Here is an 18,798-nt window from a genome sequence, read left to right on the forward strand (position 1 = left end):
CAGGGAATTTACAGTCCGTCCCTTACAGATACCGACCCAGTCTCTCTCTACAGAGAGGTTGTCTCCCACCTGCATGTAAATGCTTTCCAGGACCCCAGCTTTACACGGGGAGAGAGGCTCACGGTTCCCCTCTTCAAGCCAAGTCTGGCAAAACTTGTTTGAGGTTTTGTGCTGTTGCAGTCGGTGTCTGTAGTAAGCTTAGGCGCATGCAGCGGTTTTGTATCTGGCCTGCTTTGTAGGGAATGTGGCCACCTGCATCGTCACTGCCTGTCATCTTTGGGGATATCAGCTTCAGGCAACTGGCCCTTGGGTACTGGAGCACCTGGGGAACGTTGGTCATTGATATGATGGACCTCACAGAGGTTGCAGGGTGGTGGGGACGGTGTCTGCAAATGTGGATCTCGGCAGTGGCTATTCTGGCAGGAGGGGAGAAGTACAAAGTGTGAGCAAGTTCTGCCCTTACGAGAAAAGCTGGTTAAACGTGGTGGTGTGGCTGGAGGTGGCTTTGAGCTCTTGAGGCCACAGGAGAGCGGTCGGAGCAACCTGAATCCAGATGTGCAGCAGGACAAAATGTAACTGCAGTTCAATGGAGAATCTTGTTTCCAACTTGTTTATTGTGACAGTTGTTCACTTCAAAACATTCAAGTGTTAAACTCTTCCCCTTTTTCAAATGTAGCATCTCTGTTTTGTTCTAGTTGTCTGCTTATGACTCATCATAGCCTTAACTTCCTGAAGAAAACTGAAAGCTTGAGGGAATTGCATGCATGTTTCCATGTCTAATATGCTACTATCGAATACAAAATAAGAAGGGAAATATACGTGGAATGAACATCAACATGGCTTTTAATGGCACGATAGCTTATTTTTTTTTTGACTAAAACATCCTGGTTAATTAAAGCTCAGTGTGATAACCATGAAGCTTAGAGCTTGTTGAGTGTAGGAAACCTTCCCTGCAGGGGAAATTGCTTGGGTTTTTTTTAGCAGTTTTCTTCATCCGCCCCTATATTTCATTAAAATGGATGCAGGGGGAGAAATAATTCAATAAAACCTAACATTCGCTAATAGGCTTCTACTGCGTGACAGTCCCAAATACAACTTAATTTGGCTGATTTTTAGTAGATTTATTTCTAGTGTTATTCCCTGACCTGGCATGAAGCGGAGGAGTCCCAGTAAAACTTGGTCCAAAATCTGTATTGGATGTAACAGTCTGTTGCTTCAGAATCTTCTGTCCTCTCGATCCTCTGACTGTTGCTTCACCCGTCCGGGCACATGGAGAGGTTCACCTGGCAGCTTGCAATCTGTGAGGGTCTAAAATGTTATGTTACTTTGGGATATCCTCTACTTAGAGAGAACCCCATGAAGAGAAGGAAGGATAAGCAGGTCAGGATTTGCTGATTTGAAGGCCAGTGCGTGTATTGTTTTAGAAATATGACCATTTTTTGCTATTGAAAGAAAGCCCTTTTTTAAAATTCTTCCCACTTGCCTTTATGTGGACTTGCAGCATCCCAACTCAGTTGCTTTTCTTCAAGCTGTGCCGCTTGCGTAAACAAAAGGAGATTTTTGGCTTTCCTTGTGACCCAGCTCCGTCAACCGCAATCCCGCACCACTTCCCTGGGGCTTTGGTGCCGGGGAGGAACTGGGGAGCAGCGATGGGGCCAGGAGAGCCCCTCACCAGCCGGGAGGACCGTAGCACAAAGACAAGCCACGTGTGGAGCACAAGCAGGGAAAGACTTGGGCCAAAGTGTGCTCCATGTCCTCTGTTTTCTTTTAAAGTGTCAATAATACACATGCAGAGGAAGTCCAGCTCCCTTTATATCATAGACTCATGGAATGGCTTGGGTTGGATAAACTTTGTTTTATTAAAAGTAGTATTTTCACTCAAGTTTTTAAGGAATCCTTTATTTCACGTGAACAAAAGCATCTCGCAGCAGGGCACTCCCTCCGCACCACACACATGGCCCAGCGCAGGATGAAACAAACCGCAGGGAACTGCAGTGAGTTAGAAATAAAGCACCGTCGCTGCCGGGGGTGGCTCCAGAGAGCAGCAATAAGTAGCTTAACGTTTTTGAGGTTGGACTGCCTCAGCCTCCCTCCACGGGTGGAGGGAAGGCAGGATCCTGCCAGGGCTGGGGCTCATCCCTTCTGCTCCCCAGGTGCTCGGGGCTCGTGTCAGTGCTCCCTGGCTGTGACCGCTTCCAGCACCAAGCACGGTGACATTTGGCCCCGGTGTCTCCCCAGCCCTACTGTGACTCTACAGGCGCAGGGATGGAGGCACAGAAACTCTTGCCGAGGTCCTGGCGGGGGCGGCAGCTCCTCCTCTCCCACCCCTCTGGGGCCTCCTCCATGGCTCTCGGGCCAGGTCTTGGGACTGGTGACACCCAGGGATTTCCATCCCTGACCATGCTGAATTTCTGTTTTCTCCTATGGATCCCCAGCTGTGCACCTCACCATGGGGAGATGCTGCAGCCACCCACTGCGCTGTGGAGCTCACGCGGCCCTGGGCCATGCTGTTCCTGCAGGGAAGCCTGGGGTTGGTCCTGAAGCATCTCTCTGCCCAGCACCCGGGGTACCTTTGCCCACCAGGGCTTTTCAGCCCCAAGAAAACCTCTGACGCTGCTGTGGCAGGTGACCTGCCTAGCAAACCTGGGAGAAGGAAGCTAGTGTGCTATACGAAGAAGAAAGCAACTGATTTTCTTAAATGCTTAGATGAAAATTGTTTATCAGTATTAAGACTTCACCCCCCGCACCAGCCCCCTTTATGTATGTCCAGTGCAGTTGCTGTGAAAGCCCAAGCAGCCCCTGGCAGGTCTGTGACAGCAGCGCGGGCAAGAAGGCGCTGCAGAAGCGGGGATGCTCTGCTGGGAAGTTCTGAGCTGTTTGTGCAGGGAGGGGCACGCACAGGTAGACGCTAATAGCTTTTTGCCTTGGTTTATAACCCAATTTCCATCCTTTGTTGCTTGCCTTCTGGAGCACTTAGTGCCCTGAAGAACATCCAAGAGTGGAGAGAATTTGCATTGCTCAGCAGACTCCACAAGTATCTTTGCCTTAGCTGCTATAAAGCTCTGGTCTTTTTTCTTTTTTTTTTTTTTTTAAGAAAAAATTATTTTATTTTTAAACACAGCAGAGTGCTACCAGGCTATCATCTTGGCACATACTCTCTGGGCAGCCCTGTGAAGTTTCTTGCCCTCAGGGCTTCGTCCACTGTCAGGATGTATCTGTTGATAAGATCTTTCATTTCCTGGGTGAATGGCTCAAAATCCTTTTGCTTAGCACCAGACCGCTTGAAATTCCCATCCCTGTTGTTCTCGACACAGAGCAGTCGATCCTCTGTCACTGTCATATTCAGAAACTCCACCATTTCCCTCAGCTTGGGGATGAGGTTCTGCTTTAGGTCCTCGTAGTGGACGACGAGCAGGTGCTTCCCATACCTCAGCCAGTCCAGGACGTGGGAGGCCCACCAGGAGGCATAGCTGTTCACGAAATCCGGCCACTCTAGAGGACCAGAGAACCAGAAAATGAGACAATGTTAGCCATGCTGCGTTTCAGCAGTTTTCCAAATGTTACCCTGTGCAACAAGACTGGAGTTGCTGGGCATGGTCTGATGACGCTGGATGGGTGCGCGCTGGAGAAGCGCAGCGCGTCTGGGGTATGGTAGCTCGGCTTTGCAGCTCCTGGCACGGGGACAGACGATGCTCAACCCTGCTGTCCCCAGGTACCGGGACTGCCGAGCTTCCTGGGGATTAGCAGGGCTGGGAGCGTTGGGAGGGAGACCCCAGGGAGGGACTGGGCATGGCAGGGCCCAGTGGGCAGAGCTGCACCTCCGCATCTCTGCTGGCACTGATCGGTGGGAGCCAGCGGCGTGTGCACCGGGGCTGGGGGGGACGGGACGCCCCGGGGAGAGTCTGACTGAAGGCCCGTGGAGGGGTATGAACAGGGAAGGCAGCACGTCCTGCTCGGATGGTGGCTTAAGCAAAGCTTTGCCATGTAACTTCAAGCAGATACTTTTACTTCCGTGGCTTTCCTACTCTTTTACCTCTATTTCAACTGAAGACTGAGAAAGGGACGGGGTTTTTCTAAATATATATGTACACAAATAATATATAATAATATATTAACTTCTTTATTGTGTAAATGCAACATCAAGACACTGATCTTGCCTGGGCCCAAGGTGTTCTTGATTTCCAAATCTGAGTAACGTACCGTTCTGCACACTTAACAGCCTGCTTACGAGGAGACTGGATAAGGAAATAGGATTAATGGGGAAGATTCTTCTGTTCCTGGCACATGGGAGGGATTTAGAGTCACCTGCCTGGGTCACTGGGACAAAATTTACTGAATTATTTTCCCCACCTTTGCCTTGGGCATTAATGACACCTCAGTCTCTATTTGTTGTCTCTGATAACTTAATTTCCTGAGGGTCAAGATAGACCTAGCTAAAGCTTTTGGGCTGGACAAAGAGCGTATGTGGCTGAAATGTAATAATTTTTAGTTTGCAGTACAGGAAAGCCAGACTTTGTCTCTTTTCTAAGGGCTATTTTTTCTGTTTTTTGATAAATGTGTTCTTGAGTTGTGACTGATAAAAGGTGATACACGAATTTGGGTAAGAAACATGCTGTGACAGAGGACGCTTTCCCCCAGCCCAGAGCTGTAATGGGGGAATGCTAGACTATGCACGAGGAGAAATGCAAGCCAAATCTCCTCTCTGCTGCAGTCTGAATGCAGCAGTGTATTCGGCGGGGAAATTGTAGTCACACCGTCCAGGTTGCCAGTCAAATGCATGAAGCGTGGCAGGCATATTCTGAAGTCTTTTCATGTGTTCAAGGAACACTGAATCTCAAGTCCCCTTATTGCTATTATCCTTATTTATCTGCAGTGCAGCAGCACCTGTGCAGGGCTGTAAAATTTCCTTCAGGAAATGTCATGCTCCATTGAATCCTCCAAATCTTAAATTAGATTTCTCACGGTTGTTACACGCTGTGGGGGCAAATTTTCTTCACCTCACATAGCTTGTCAAATGGGCTGTACACAGGGGTGTTGTACCTGGACGTGTCTTCTCTGCCAAACAGTACGATGGCAACAACGCTGCTGCAGGCCTGTGGCCGCAGCATTGGAGCTGCGTTACCCTCCTCTCCGTGGTGGTGGATGCACGGCAAGACCACAGCCACTCCAGGGAGCAGGTCCGAGTGCTTTTAGGACTGATCTTGGCAGTGGCGGGACTCAAGTCCCGCTGGCTTTGTTTGCAGGTCCCGGTGCGTTACCCCTTCCCAGCACACCGAGCAGGGACTCTGTCCGAAGCGGCGGCGGGCACCCAGCTGTGCCGGGGTGGCACCTTACCTTTGCTCTTCCAGTTGCGGTCAGTGGCGTAGCCCAGGTGCCCGGCGTATTTCCTGTTGAACTCCGCCATCAGGGACTTGAACGGGTTCCTTATCAACAGGATTGCCGAGTCGAACATTTCAATCTCTGTCTTGCCGCTTTCATGTGTTTTCACACAGATGGTCCTTCTACTTCTCCAGTGGTCTTTTTCTCCTTTAAAACCTGTTTGACAAGACAGGATCATAGGCTTTTCCACTTGATTATATGTCTGTGCCTTTTCACACTCTAAATCATTCCCTACAGTGGTGTAAAACTGATGTGAAAGTACCAGTCAATTAAGCCCATCAACCCAGGACCTGGGTCGAGGGCTGAATTTTATTCTTGGCCTGCCACTGACCTGCTCGTTGACTTTATTTGGTTGGGAGCCATCTCCTGGTGTGCATCTCCACGCTGCTGCAGAGGACCCTGTCCCTGTCTGGAGCCGCAGGGCGTGCACTGGGGGCCAGGCCCTCCCCGGCTGGGCAGAGCTTCCTCAGCACCTCATTGTAAATGGGATGTTTTCCACAGGGACAATGCTTGGCGCTTGCTAAATACCATCCCTGCTCAGGATAGTGTCCTCCCAGAATATTTAGTAACATTTAAAAATTTAACCCATGTGGTTCACGTGCTACTAATGCGTCTTACCCTCAGGGTTTAGTCAATTTTTTTAAGTCAATTGGTCTTTTGGACCAGTCTTAGATGGGAGGTGCACGCGTGCATATGCACGGCAACACTGATGCAGGTGACGTGCAAATTTTGTAAATCGAGAGCCTGGCTCTCGTCTGTGAAAGTAGCTTGTCTGTGAAAGGGCTCCGGACACTGCTGGAGCAGCCCCTGCTGCTGCCTGCACCGTGTGTTCCAGGCACGCGTTTAAATTTTACCATACGTGCTGACAGTGCCAGCCTCTGCTGGCTCCAAGCAGAAGGATGCTAGAGCGAGTAAGTAGAGCTTTGTGCCTCAGAAGGGCTTTGCGTCTCCCATCCTTCCGGATGTGGTACCTTTGTTGTAGAGGGCTCCATCGAAGTAATAGCTTCCCGTGTAGTATCCCGTGGCGTGCTCTATCAGGTGGCGAGCCCATGTATTCCCAGCCCCAGGAAAGCTGGACAAAGCAACGAACACTTTGGATTTGGTGGTTAAGAATTTCCTGTCCGTACAGCGGGTGTCTGCGAGTACAGAAGACACTTCATTGTTAGCATTGTGGCTTTTTAATAATTCCAGTGACAGCTCTTGATTACAGGGTTTATTGCTTCTTTTTCTCTCTCCTATGAATATAGGATATCAGTTTGAGCCCAGTTGTGAGTCAGCTATTTCCCAAAATTAATTCAGCCATAAGAGGCCAAAGCATTATCCTCAGAAGAGGTTTTTGCTGGTTTTGTGTTAGGCAATGCTTTTTTGATAGAGCTGCGGCAAATCATTGTACTTGCCAGCAAGTTGTGATAAAAGCCCCTTGATGCCTGTTTGTGAGCGGCTATTTGCCTGGCAGGTTGGCTCTTCAGTGAAACCCTGTATGTGCCATTATACCTGGAAATTGCGAGTTTTATAAGGCAGGAGAAACCCCTCCTGCTGAAAGGAACTGGCGTTCAGTTAAACCTCCCTCTAGCCTGCAATTCCTCTCTGAAGGGCCTGTGGCAGTGACAAGCCTGTATTGCATTAATCTCCCATGGGGGCTGGACACCTGGTTTCCAAATCCTAACCTTATTTCTTAAATATATTAAGATATAAATCCTACCCTTACTTCTTAGTGTGACAATGAAAGCAAGGATAGGATGAGAACCGATCTTGACCCTCTGTGATGATTCAACAAGAAGCCAGGAAATAAATTAGAAATTAATCTCTTCATTCTTCAAAGCAGCCTCTAGATGAAGCCATGGCTGGACGGTGCCAGCACAGTCCAGAGGCGACTGTCTCCTGCTGCTACTCATCTAGACAGACGGGGGAAGTACTAGCAGTTTCATGAAAGCAAGCATTCTTCTTGCATGATCTTTCCATGTGCTGGAGTCTGCAGTCTACCTCTGAACTGGGAGATGGAGGAAAAAGGGGTGTCGGATTAAAAAAAGCCCAGCACCAATCCAGAAAAGCACTTCAATTTGTTTGATTTTAAGCTTGTGAGAAGTTTCACTGAACTCAGTGCAAATCATTGCATGGATAAAGTTGCTGGTGCCACCTAAATGGTTTACTGGATTGGAGCCTTACTCTGCTTTATTTTCCATCTTTGAAACATGTATGCAGATGAATATTTTAGAGGGAGATGGCTAGAGAAAAATTAGTGTCTGCAGAGCTGCCTTGGTGGCTGCATAACATGGGGGCTGGGTGTGTGTTTAAGGAGCAGGCCTGGAACCGGAGTACGGGGTCCTCGTCCCTGGCTGCATGGGGCGCACCATGGCTCAGCGTCTGCCTTCCCAGGTTCTGCCTTGTTCTTGACATCTGCAAAATAATTGTATTTTCCTGGCGGGGAGGGGAGGAGGCTGTGCTGCTTAATGAGAGAATGGAAAGATGTGTAGTTATGATCGGGATTGCAAGGGGGGTTTTAGATAATGGGCATTTCCTAAATTCCTGCCTTTATTGTGATACCAACCGTTGAGGCTAAGACTGCTGCGGCCTGGCTCCCTCTTCCCCATTGCAGAAGGGGTGCAGGGGCTGTTCCAGCAGTGGTGGGTCTGGCCCTGCCCGAGGAGGCTGAAGCTCGTACCTTGCACCGGAGTCTGATAGACCAGGCAGTATTTTCCCTGGGCGGCGCTGCTGGCGTTGTGCGTCCTGCTGCAGAGCTGCCCGTCTGCGCCGTCGTGCAGCGAGAAGCGCCCGGTGGGGAAGCCGCAGTAGCACTCCCGCCCTCGGATGACTGCCAAGGGAAACTCCTACGAAAGAGAGAAAATAGATCAGTGCCTAAATGCCACGGCATCAACAGCCTGTGGGGAATGCTGCTGCTATACAAAGAAAAATAAATCTTCACAAGGCCACTGTCAAGATCAAAGCAGTGTTTGATACATCATTGTAAAGCTCATGCTTCTTATGCTACCTCTGTCTTTCGTATGGCAATTTCTTAAAAATTGGTTTTCAGACCCAGGCCTTGTAAAGCTTGAAAATTTTATAATATTCCTGCAGCACCTAGTATGTAATTCCACCTGCAAAAAAAAAACATCAGCGTGGGAAAAGTTGTTCTTATTTACCCCTAAAGTGAGCATTTTGAATTGGGTCACCTTTTAAACTTCCATTTATATTCCCCCAAACTGAAGAGTTGGCTGTTACAAGGTTTGACTTATTCACTTGATTTTTACCAGAGTTTGTGTGGAGGAGACTTGCCCTTAAACTTAAAGAATTCAAGTGAAGAAGGAAATTTAGAGCCACTAACTGCTGCAATCACGTTCAAAAATAGAAAGAAAAAAGTCAAGCCATAAAAAAGCATGCATCTTAGTCTGACTTCTTCACAGTTTGCCAAAAATGAACGTGCACGGGGGGCTGCTATAGCGTTTGAGAGCTACTGCATGTATTTTTTTAAAAAAGCTACTTAGAAATGTGATGTGATGTAATTTTTGGTACATCTCTTCAGAGGGCCTGCGCTGGTGGGGCACCTGGGGCTGCACCAGAAGAGACAGAGGGGACGTGCGGTGCCCGAGCGCAGCCATAGCCGGTGCCAGGAGTGAGCTCTGCCTGCCAGGGCACGCGGGGTGAGCTCAGCGGGCACCCAAGCCCGCCCTCAGGCGTGGATGCCTCTTGGTTTACGTTACCTTGCTTCTAGATAGGGGAAACCTCGCGTGAAATCCAGACTGACCGCTGCAAATGATACCTCAGTGGAGTGTAACGTGTGCCGCTACAAGGAAGTTACAGGTAGTGTTCATTCCAAGGAAACAATTCCCAAGGAAAACTTCTGGCTGTAAGACACTTCTTTTCAATGGATTTGATGAAAAGTAATTCAGGTTTTGGTGTACCAGCCTTACCTAAAATGGGCAACAGGCTGCAAAGCAGTGTTGCTGTGTGCTGGCAAAGCAGTGGGGCTGGGTTGCTGGGCTAGTATTGATGAGAATTAAGAGAAATTTGAGCAAAACCTGTGCTAACTAATTGCTGAAGAAATTAGCCATTGCTTATGTGTTCAATAGGAATAGCACACTTAGTACTTTGCTGAAACCAACCCTAAACTTCAGTCTTTCTCCTCTTTGTCAGGGGTCGTTTTCCCTCGGGTTTCCAAAGTCCCCGGACGGCTCGCTCAGCGGCACTGGGGCATTGGCGAGTGGGGATGGGCTTGGCGCAGCCACAGAATGGCTGAAGGAAAGCCCAGGGGTTATTTGAGTGCAGGGCATTCAATTCCACCTATTCCATATCAACACTTCTTGCCTTTTAAAAGTCTTTTGGAGTCTGGGAGTGTGTGACAGGACTGCTGAGCAGCTTATCTCTCGCACTTCCCCACGTGTTCATCCTCTGATAAGGAGTCAAATACAACACATGTGCCATCTGTGCCCAAACAGCCAACATTTGCTTAGCGAATGAGATATGACATTGTCAAAAACTATTTACAGATTTGATTCAAGGGCAAAATAGTTCTGTTTCTGCCTGCAAACAGGAATTTTTCCTTTACAATAGAGCAGTGTTTCTCAGTTTGAGAAATTAATAAGTGTCCCAGCCCTCAAACAGAGCCTAGAATAAAAATGTACCTTGTACCTCATGCCAAGGGGCACCTGCAAGGGACTGACTTTTCTGGAAGGCTGGAGTTTTGTGAAGAGACCTGAGCAAACTCTTCTCCATGCTCTGTGTGCAGAAGCGCTGGTGGATGCGGTGCTGTTCCGCAGCCGCCCCGCTGTGGGGGCAGCAAGGGGTTGGAGGCAGGGGGCTTCCCAAGGGAGAGTTCCCAGAGTTCCAGGGATGGCAGCGCGGACGCTGGAAGAAGCACGGCACTAGTTCTGGGCATGGCACCAGGATCCACAGTGTCCGTGCAAAGTGCTGTAATCAGTCGTCTGATTATTTGGACTGTGCGTCTACCTGATGCAGCGCGCAACGCGATTGCGAAGTAACGCCTTCAATCTTGACTTCCCGTGACTTTGTCAAAGCTGCAAGCCATCCACTTCGCTCACCTGTGTGTTTACCTATGCCCCAAGCTGTGGTCATGGCTTTAAGCAATCGTGTAATTTAAGTGCAGGACTAGTCCTCAAGCTTGCTAATCTGCGATGCTTCACTTCAGTCAAACACCGGTGTATCGCCGGAGAAATCTGCGGGTCTGTGAATTAGCATTTTTCTGCATGGAGTTTTAGAGCGTGCGTTCACAGGCTCAGGCGTCCATCCCGCAAGCTGCAGTTCAGTGAGAGTTAATGTCAATGGGACTATTTACGTAAGAATTTGTTAGATGAAGCCTCAACGGGTAGCCTTATGTGCTGTAAGGAAAGCAATCATTTTCCAATAGCAACATAGATGATGCGATGGCTCAATCACTAATTGTTTTTTATTAGATTGTATTAGAATTAAGAGTTATGAATAGATTAAAAATACACTTCATGGTTCTACTCTGGTAAATTGCTTTCTTTTCCAACTTCCTATGCTAACTTTCCCATCTGAGGCAGTTAATTTTTTTTTCTTTCAATCTACTAAAAAAAAAATAGGAGTAGATTAATGGCAGAGCTTGTAAAGAATTGCTCGTGAAGTCCTGCTTTACTGAACATTTATATGCATAGAGGATGTGAGAGCGTGTTTGTATGCATGTTTGTAAGCTACTGTACAGGGGGTATATGGGTGATTCACTGCAATTCGCTGCACAGAGTTAATTCCATGATGCGTTCTTAAAACACTGATGAGCTGCTATAGACGATATGTTGACTGGGAAAAGCTTTCTCACTCTACCTAGTAATTAAGGAGATTTGTTGTTCATGCCTTAATAGTTTTAATCAATTTTGTGATGCTTGAAGACAAAGTAATTGAATGTTCAGTTTAGTGCATGAGGCTGAATGTGGCTGCAGGCTAAATCTGACCACACCGTGAACCCTCCTCTGTATGAAAAACTAAGCCCCATCAGAGTGGGGAGGAAGGGAAGGGAACCAACCCCAGCAACAGACGCTAAACAGAGGGTGCCCCGGGCCAAATGGTCCCTCCCATGAGGATACCCAAGTCCATCATTGACAGACTCCTTTGGTTCTTCAACCCACGGTCCTACTCTGTGATAGGTGTGGAGGATGAGTGAAGGTGACGTTTCAGGCCCAGAGTATGCACAAGGACAGCGGATGTTAGCATGTCCCTTCACCTTCTGTCCCAAAGCCAATAAGCACACAACCGACCTTATTCCTTGCTTTCTTGTAGTCTTATATATCGGCATGAAGTTCTACAATGATTCCATTTTAAATTAAAATAGATGAGATATAAATTACACAGGTTATAGTGAAAGCGGGACAAATTCTTCTAATGTGGAGAGAGACACATTTGTATAAAAGTACCAGGAAAGTCGACTTGCTTTCAGTGTGCATATCTGCTAAAATCTTTCTCTGGCAGCTTTTTTTTTTTTTTTTAGTATCACGTTCCCAGCCAACACAGTTACACACTGGTGTAAAAATTGCGTGTAGGTACTTCAGCGTTTAATCCTCTCGTTCGCTATGGCAGTGCCTGCTGCTGCACTGTCAGGGACCCTGGGACATAAAGGGCCACCCTGGAAGGGAGCAGAGGGGGCTGCACATAGTGGAGGGCGCTGGGGATGGCTCTGCTCCCCGAGGGCCCGGGGGGGACCAGCTCCCTGGAGGGCACCGCAGCCACCTCTTGGGTGCTGCTCGGCCTGCGTCCACCCTCTGGCAGTGTCTCTCCCCATGAGCTGCGGCCACCGAGACCTCCCCCAGGTCAGACCTGGCTCTGGGCTTGGTTTGAATGTGACACGGAAATGCTCTTGGTTTCCTCCTGGTCGATACTCATCACTTAGAACAGCTTTTCTGTGCCTCGTGTTTAGTGGCATCCCTGATGGCTTTCCCTCCCGCCTTCCCCACTCCAGAGAGCGGTTGGACCAGATGCATCACTGGGCATTTACTCCAATGAGTTTTGTCCTTTAGAAACTCATTTACAAATTCAAAGCTCTAAGGCGCTAATCTCTGCTATACCTTTAGTAGATTAAAATTTAAAATAACAAAAAAAGAAGAAAGGATGTGAAATGAGATCTGTTCTTACTTTCTTGGAGCAAAATTCAGAGCACATCTCCACCGTCAAATTGGGCTGTATCAAAGAGGCTGGAAAGGTGTCTGTTAAATTTTCTGGAGCTCTAAAACATCCTCGATAGATAACATTCCTCCCTGCAGGGATATGAAATAGGTTTCTCTTGAGAAAACAATGTCCGTAGTATCCTGCCTCTTTCACAAAGAACAATATTAGGTTCAGAAGCTAAAAGTAATATAATAAATTTTATATTCCAAATGCTGTAGAAATAAGAGAAACCATGATATACACTAGAAAAATGTGTTGCAAATCCTGTGGTATTGAAAGGAGCGCACGCCTTTAGCTGTGTACTAACCACTGAAAGTAGGGCTGCAGCAAAGAGTTTAAATTAAATTCCACCAGTGGAGGGCATTGCTATTGTTTGCAAGTCCCAGTTTTCTTTTGAAGGCTGCCTTCCCCTGAAAGACTTAAAAGCCCCGATAAAAATCTACAAAGCTTCCCATGATCTGCACCAGAAAAGAAAGGAATTTAAATGAATCCTGAAAACCCCCACGGGGACCCACCTTCCTACACATCTGCTCAGTGGCTGAGCTTTCCCTCTCCTCTCCTCGCTCTCTCTTTTCAGGGCCAGGGAGTTTGCTGCAGCCTTCCAAATCCCAACTAGGCTTTTGTAAGCTGTTCGGGGAGAGCAGCTCTCTTCAAGGCGTGAGCATCAGCCTCTGATCTCACCTGCTCCTCTATAAATGTCACAGAGCCTGGCAGAATTGCTCCATTTTTTGCATCGCTGTGATTGAAGTCAGGATTTGGCCCAAATACTTGTTAGAAGCAGCAATACCATTTCCCCCCCTGCTTAAGAGAGAAAAGTCCCCTGACTTTGCCAAACAAAAACGCAAAGCTGTGGTGGAAACTCTCTGCCCCGGGGTGAGGCAGTGCGTTTGCACAGATGAGCTCATGGTAATGAAGAAAATAACATTGTGTGGCTGGTTACAAAAAGAAAACAAACCTGCGTGTTGTACAAGACTTCTGAAATTCTTAGGATTTTGTGGGCTTTACTAAGGCGGAAAATGCATTTACTTCATCGCTCTGTACTACTGCTCTATTGACAGAATTTGCCTAGCGTGACTCCATAGGGAAAAGGTAGGCTCGGGAATGAATTTAGGTGTTCTGAGTCCTGGTTCACACCCACTGGCTACCTTAAACCATACTCCCTGGAACTGATGTGGGAAATGGGCTGGATGACAGGAGAGATGCAGCGCGGTTTTGAAAGAAAAATTTGGTTCTGCGTGAATTTCCTGGCAGAAGGGCCCAGATTCTCCAGCACGAGCCAAGAGCAATCTAAGGAGAAGCTGCTTAAATGTTGTTCTAGTAACTGTTGAAACTGGTTACTAGAAGCAGTGTTATATCTTTGGGAGCACCCAGGAGATGTGAAAATAAAATAACTCCATGCAAGTTGGGGGGAAAGAGCAGTCTGCCTGGGACCAGATCACTGCAACCATGGCACCAAAGAATAAAGGAACAGAAGTTTTTTGGCTTTTCAGGATGCTCTTGAAAGACTTCCTACTGTATCTCATGCTAATATTTAATTCCTGAAACAAAATGGTTATGAGCATGTTTAGTGTTGTCTCAGTGGGTCAGAAAGAAAGCTTGAACTGCCCACACCGGCACTCGGGAGGGAACGGGGTTTGCAGGGAGCCCACGGATCGCACTGGAAATGTGCTGTATTTACATCGTCTGCCTGCTTCCCCAGGAAGGATGGCTGAGTCCTGCCCCGAGGAGAACGGCACTCTGTGCCAGCGATCCCCAGGCTGCAGTAGCTGCAGACTTTGAGCTTCGTTGCGTTTAAGGTGATGCGGGGGCAGGAGTCCCGCAGCGCAGGGGCTGCGCAGCTCGTGGTGCCCCGGGAGCGGGGTGGGATGGGGGAGGCGAGGGGCAGAGAGGGCAGCCAGCAAGCCCCGTGTCTGGGAAGGTTTAAATGGAGACACCACTGGATCTGCTCTGCATAAGGAGAAGCCTTATGCAAGATCTGTTCTCTGTATTGCATAGTGTAAATCACGGATGCCATTACAGTTTGAGTTACTTTCCAATATACTTGTTCATTGTGATTAATACTTCTGTTGGCCCCTCAGCTACCTTGTGTCTGTGGGATTCTTCAAACAGTCAAATATCAGGTATTACTAAGGGCAAACAAAATACAAATCTAGCTCCAGGCTAGACTAATTTGATGACTAATTCATTAATACCTAAGGAAAAAAAAAAAATAGATGCCGCCCATTCCTGTGAAATATGTATATATATTTTATGCTGAAGATTCAAACAGTGATGCATGTCCCGGGAAACCTGCCAATGTGCCTGTCAGCCTGACACTAGCAATTTAGGTCTCTGTACCTTTGATATATAATTTATATGTAGCTGGGTGATTATTGTACAAACCTTGACTTGTCTTTAAGAAGAAATGAAGTACCATCAATACTGGCACAGCCTAAGGTCTTGGTGCTGCTTCTCAGCAAATAACATCCCTTAAGGTCTTGTGAGCTTGCCAAACCTAAACACTGCTCAGCTGTTTAGATATTTTATGCACTTTGTGTTGGCCCAAAGGTTTGCCTGTTGTATCTCCTGTGGTAGCTAATTGAATGACCAGTAGAGTAAGTGTTGTCATCTGAAGATGAAACAACAATCCCAACCACCGCTAAAACAGAAGAACCTGTAAGAGCAAAACTCTGTGGTCTCATTTCTCTTGCTTAGGAGAGGGGTTGGTGTGTCCCTCTCTCTGGCCTCTACTTGTTCTTCTATTTGTTCAGGATCATTTCTGAGCTTAGGGAGGCATTGATATGAGTGCTTTTCTGCCCTTCTGTTTTAGAGCACCCACTTTCAGGGCTGTTTCTTAAACACATGTGGGTTTGTCCCTCCGCAATGGATGCGAAAGGGAGTAGTTTTTCCTCGGGTGAAATTCTGCTGCTGTTGCAGTCGCTCTGCACTGTATTTTGTTTCTTCCGCGGTGATGCTAACGTTCTATGTGCGGCCCTGAGGCAGCGCACCAGGCACACCTTGCCGCTCCGAGGCAGCGAGCAGCGCTGCTATATTTCAGGGAGGGAGCCAGGGACCGGACCAGCAGCAAAGGGACACTGTGCCCCGCGGGCACTTTTGTCCTTTGCTTATTTCAGACTCTGGTGACAAATGGAGCGAGACGAGCAGCGGGGACAGTCCCTGCGCTCAGCCTGGCTGCGGCGTCTCCCCCGCGGGGCGAGCGGCCGCCTCTGTCCGGTCGCACACCCACTTACGTCGTCTCGCTCCTGCCCGCAGCTCCTCCACCCTGTAGACGGAGAGACGGTTCACCCCGCCGCAGACGGAGCCCTTTTCCCCCTTGCACTCGCTGTTGCACTCCTCGGGCTTCGAGGTGGTCGCCGGGAGCGTGTTCCCGCAGTAGCACTCTGCTCCGTACGCCAGGCCCGCGTAGGTGTAAGCCCTGCGGGGAACAAAACCAGGCACTGTTGGTACCGGCACCCCCCTGAGTTTATCCCTAGCGAAAGTGGGAGCCTGTCCCCGTGTGCAGTGTTTGCTTCTGTTTCCGGGCTCCAGAGACGCAGCCGGCCCCGGGGACCAGCATGGCCTCTTCGAGGCGGGCGGCTACCTTGTACCGCAGGCGATGGCAGGGAGCGGCAATGGTCACAGTCCGCCTGGCGTGGCCTGCCTGGGCCTGGGGCAGTCCTCGGGAGGGCGAGGTGGGCTTTGCCTCCCGATGTGTGTGTCTGAGCGACAGCCCCGTCTGCGGCTGCGCCGACGTGCTCGTGCCGTTCCCGCAGGAGCACAGCTTGCCTTCGTCCTCCCGGCACCACGGACGTGATGGCCTGGGGGTGACGCCACCCTGACCCAGAGCTACCACTTCAGGTTTTGGTCAGAAATGTTTAAGATGGTTTAGGGTGACAGAGAAGACAAGCCCCTTCCGGATGTTCTGTTAACCAGCATCCAAAATTGGGCATTTTGGATGCAGTCAGGCAATTCTCAAGAGCTCACAGCGAGGCGAGGCTGCGCTTGGACAGCAGGCCGAGGGCTCGCTGCCTCTCCTGCGGTGCCCGAGCCGTGGTCTGCTTCCCGCCACCGCGCTGGTCCAGGAGCCGCCACTGCTGGCCACCAACACGCTGCATGAAACCACTGTTGGGTCCTGGCGCGGGAGCTGGCACTTGCATGGAGGCGGCAGCCTGCGGTCGCGGTGCGCAGACGCTTGGGTCCCCTTTGCAGGGCGAAGCGCTGCCTCGGGCCTCTCACAGCAAAGGCAAACACGCGTCCTGCCCCAGGTACTAATGATCGCCCCCGGCCCACACGCGCCTTTGCTGACCAGGGCAGCCGAGCGGTGCGGGAGCGGTGCCTGCCTTTCCCTGACCAGCGCCGGCTCCCCGGGCTGCGCTGGGAGCGACCCAGCTCCCTGCCGTGCGCCCCATCGTCATGCTCTCTGCGGGTTCTGGGAGGGCTAGTTTGTCCATAGTTGTTTGGTTTTTTTTTATTAATATTTTAGATCAAAGCCTTGGGCTAGAGGGCAAATATCTAACAAAGATTATCTAACAAAACAGTATTTTTTTTCACCAGGACAACAGAAAATATATCATGAGTAGCCATGCTACAATAAAGCAGATAGGCAGCAGTGAAATAGTCTTACTTTAAGCAAGGTAGCAGAGCTACGCCATCCCTGAAGGTATGAGATAATCACGGTTTTCACAGATGCTATATATTTAACATATGCGTGCTTTTCCCATTTCAAGTTCAGTTCCACTTATTGTCAGAATAGAGAAAACTTGCAGTGCAAAAATGCCACTCACCTCTCAGCACAAGCTTCCTGACAGTGAGATACTGTCATCTTTCTTAAGTCATAAAACACAGCTCCCTTCAGCGTCCTCTCCCTTGAATCATCGCTGAAGCATCCCACGTAGGTGCCTGTGTGCGTGCAAGACCAGAGTTAGGCGGCGTGTAGGGCATGGAGATGGGGGAGAGGGGAAGATCCACCCAGTGGGGATGCAGCGCCGTCTGTTGCGGGCAGGGCTGTATTCGAGCAAGTCCCAGCCTGTCTGGGGCCCTGCCTGCTCTTGCAGACCTGTCCCCTGGCACCGAACCTTTGTAGGTGCCGTTTGAAGGGCTAGGCTGGAATGGAAATGGACCGAAGGGAAATCTGAGTTTTCCCTTATGGGCGTTATTTAAGCAGCCTGCCTTGGCAGACCCAGAGGTTGCCACCGCCCCGCTTCCCGCGGGCGGCTGCCACCGGCTCAACTCCTTGCCGTCGGTGACAAAGCGTGGTGAATTTCTAAAGAAGAAAGTAGTCTTCAAAACGGTAAAAACCTCGAGAAATCTTGTTGGATTTCTCCCAAGCTTTCTTGAATATCTCTAGTTGAGAATAAGATGTTGCAAGAGAAATATTAAGAAAATCAATTTTCTTTGGGTACGTAGAGTTATATTAAAGCTATAATGGAAAGATAACTTCAGTCTTAACTAGGCAGCACTGTCTAGCTATTGCATTGGACTATCTCTTTTTCGCCAGTGCAAATTTAATCTTTTAAAATACATCTTGCTTTACTTAGCATATGAAAGATAAATATTTCTCTTAGACTGCATCCTATGTTAGGCCTCTCTTTTTGTTGTCACGAACAAAATATTATAAAAATCTAGCCCATGTTTTAATATATGATTGGAAGGATGATGTAGAGTTTCACTGTTTATACAACAATTGTGTGTACAGAACTATATTTTATCGTTAAAATATGAAGGAAAAAAGGAAATTTGATTTTAGAAGTAGCCGTATTGAGGTGATAACACAGGGAAATTAAATAACATGAGCTGTGGATAGGAAAAGAATATATTGTGAAAAACAGAACTAAAAAGGATTATACTAACAATAAAATATTCTCCAAGAAAAAGAAAGTTCAGGCTAGTCTAACAGATTTTGGAGCTAGGAATAATAAATTGACATTTAAACATTACAAACACAACAGCAGATTCAAAGACTTGCACATCGGTAATTTGCAAATATGCAATTAGAAAATTCACAAGCTGTGAATATACACCCCCAGCACGCTGTTAACAAGATGGGAGTCACACACCTGCAGTGACGATGTTCTACATTTTACCGGGGACTTTTGATTTGGGGACTTTGGTTCAAGGCGGTAGCAGCAGCAGCAGACGGGGCGAGTCGGGAGGCAGGGGCGGCGTGTGCCCTCCTCCCCACAGCCCGCCCAGGCTGCCGCCCGCCTGGCACCAACATCCCATTCGCTCCGCCGTCTTAGAGCCGAAGGGCACGGCAGCGATCCAGTCCCCGTCACCTCTGCACCCTGTGCGATGGCATAACCACGCTGG

The 18,798-nt window shown here is 48.7% G+C and overlaps 1 protein-coding gene across 1 annotated transcript in view; it reads right to left on the reverse strand.

Moving 5' to 3' along the window:
- Positions 1-708: 708 nt before the first annotated feature.
- The window catches only part of WSCD1 (WSC domain containing 1), a 32,096-nt gene continuing 14,006 nt past the window's right edge, over positions 709-18,798 (reverse strand). The window contains exons 3-9 of the mRNA XM_063341090.1: positions 17,274-17,388; positions 15,741-15,925; positions 12,478-12,599; positions 8,042-8,207; positions 6,351-6,515; positions 5,335-5,535; positions 709-3,492 (exon numbers count right to left, since the gene is read on the reverse strand). Coding sequence (XP_063197160.1) covers positions 3,140-3,492; positions 5,335-5,535; positions 6,351-6,515; positions 8,042-8,207; positions 12,478-12,599; positions 15,741-15,925; positions 17,274-17,388 — 1,307 coding nt within the window. The 3' untranslated portion in view covers positions 709-3,139. The remainder of the gene's footprint in view (positions 3,493-5,334; positions 5,536-6,350; positions 6,516-8,041; positions 8,208-12,477; positions 12,600-15,740; positions 15,926-17,273; positions 17,389-18,798) is intronic.

Source organism: Chroicocephalus ridibundus, chromosome 7, assembly GCF_963924245.1.
Source record: "Chroicocephalus ridibundus chromosome 7, bChrRid1.1, whole genome shotgun sequence".
NCBI lineage: Eukaryota > Metazoa > Chordata > Aves > Charadriiformes > Laridae > Chroicocephalus > Chroicocephalus ridibundus.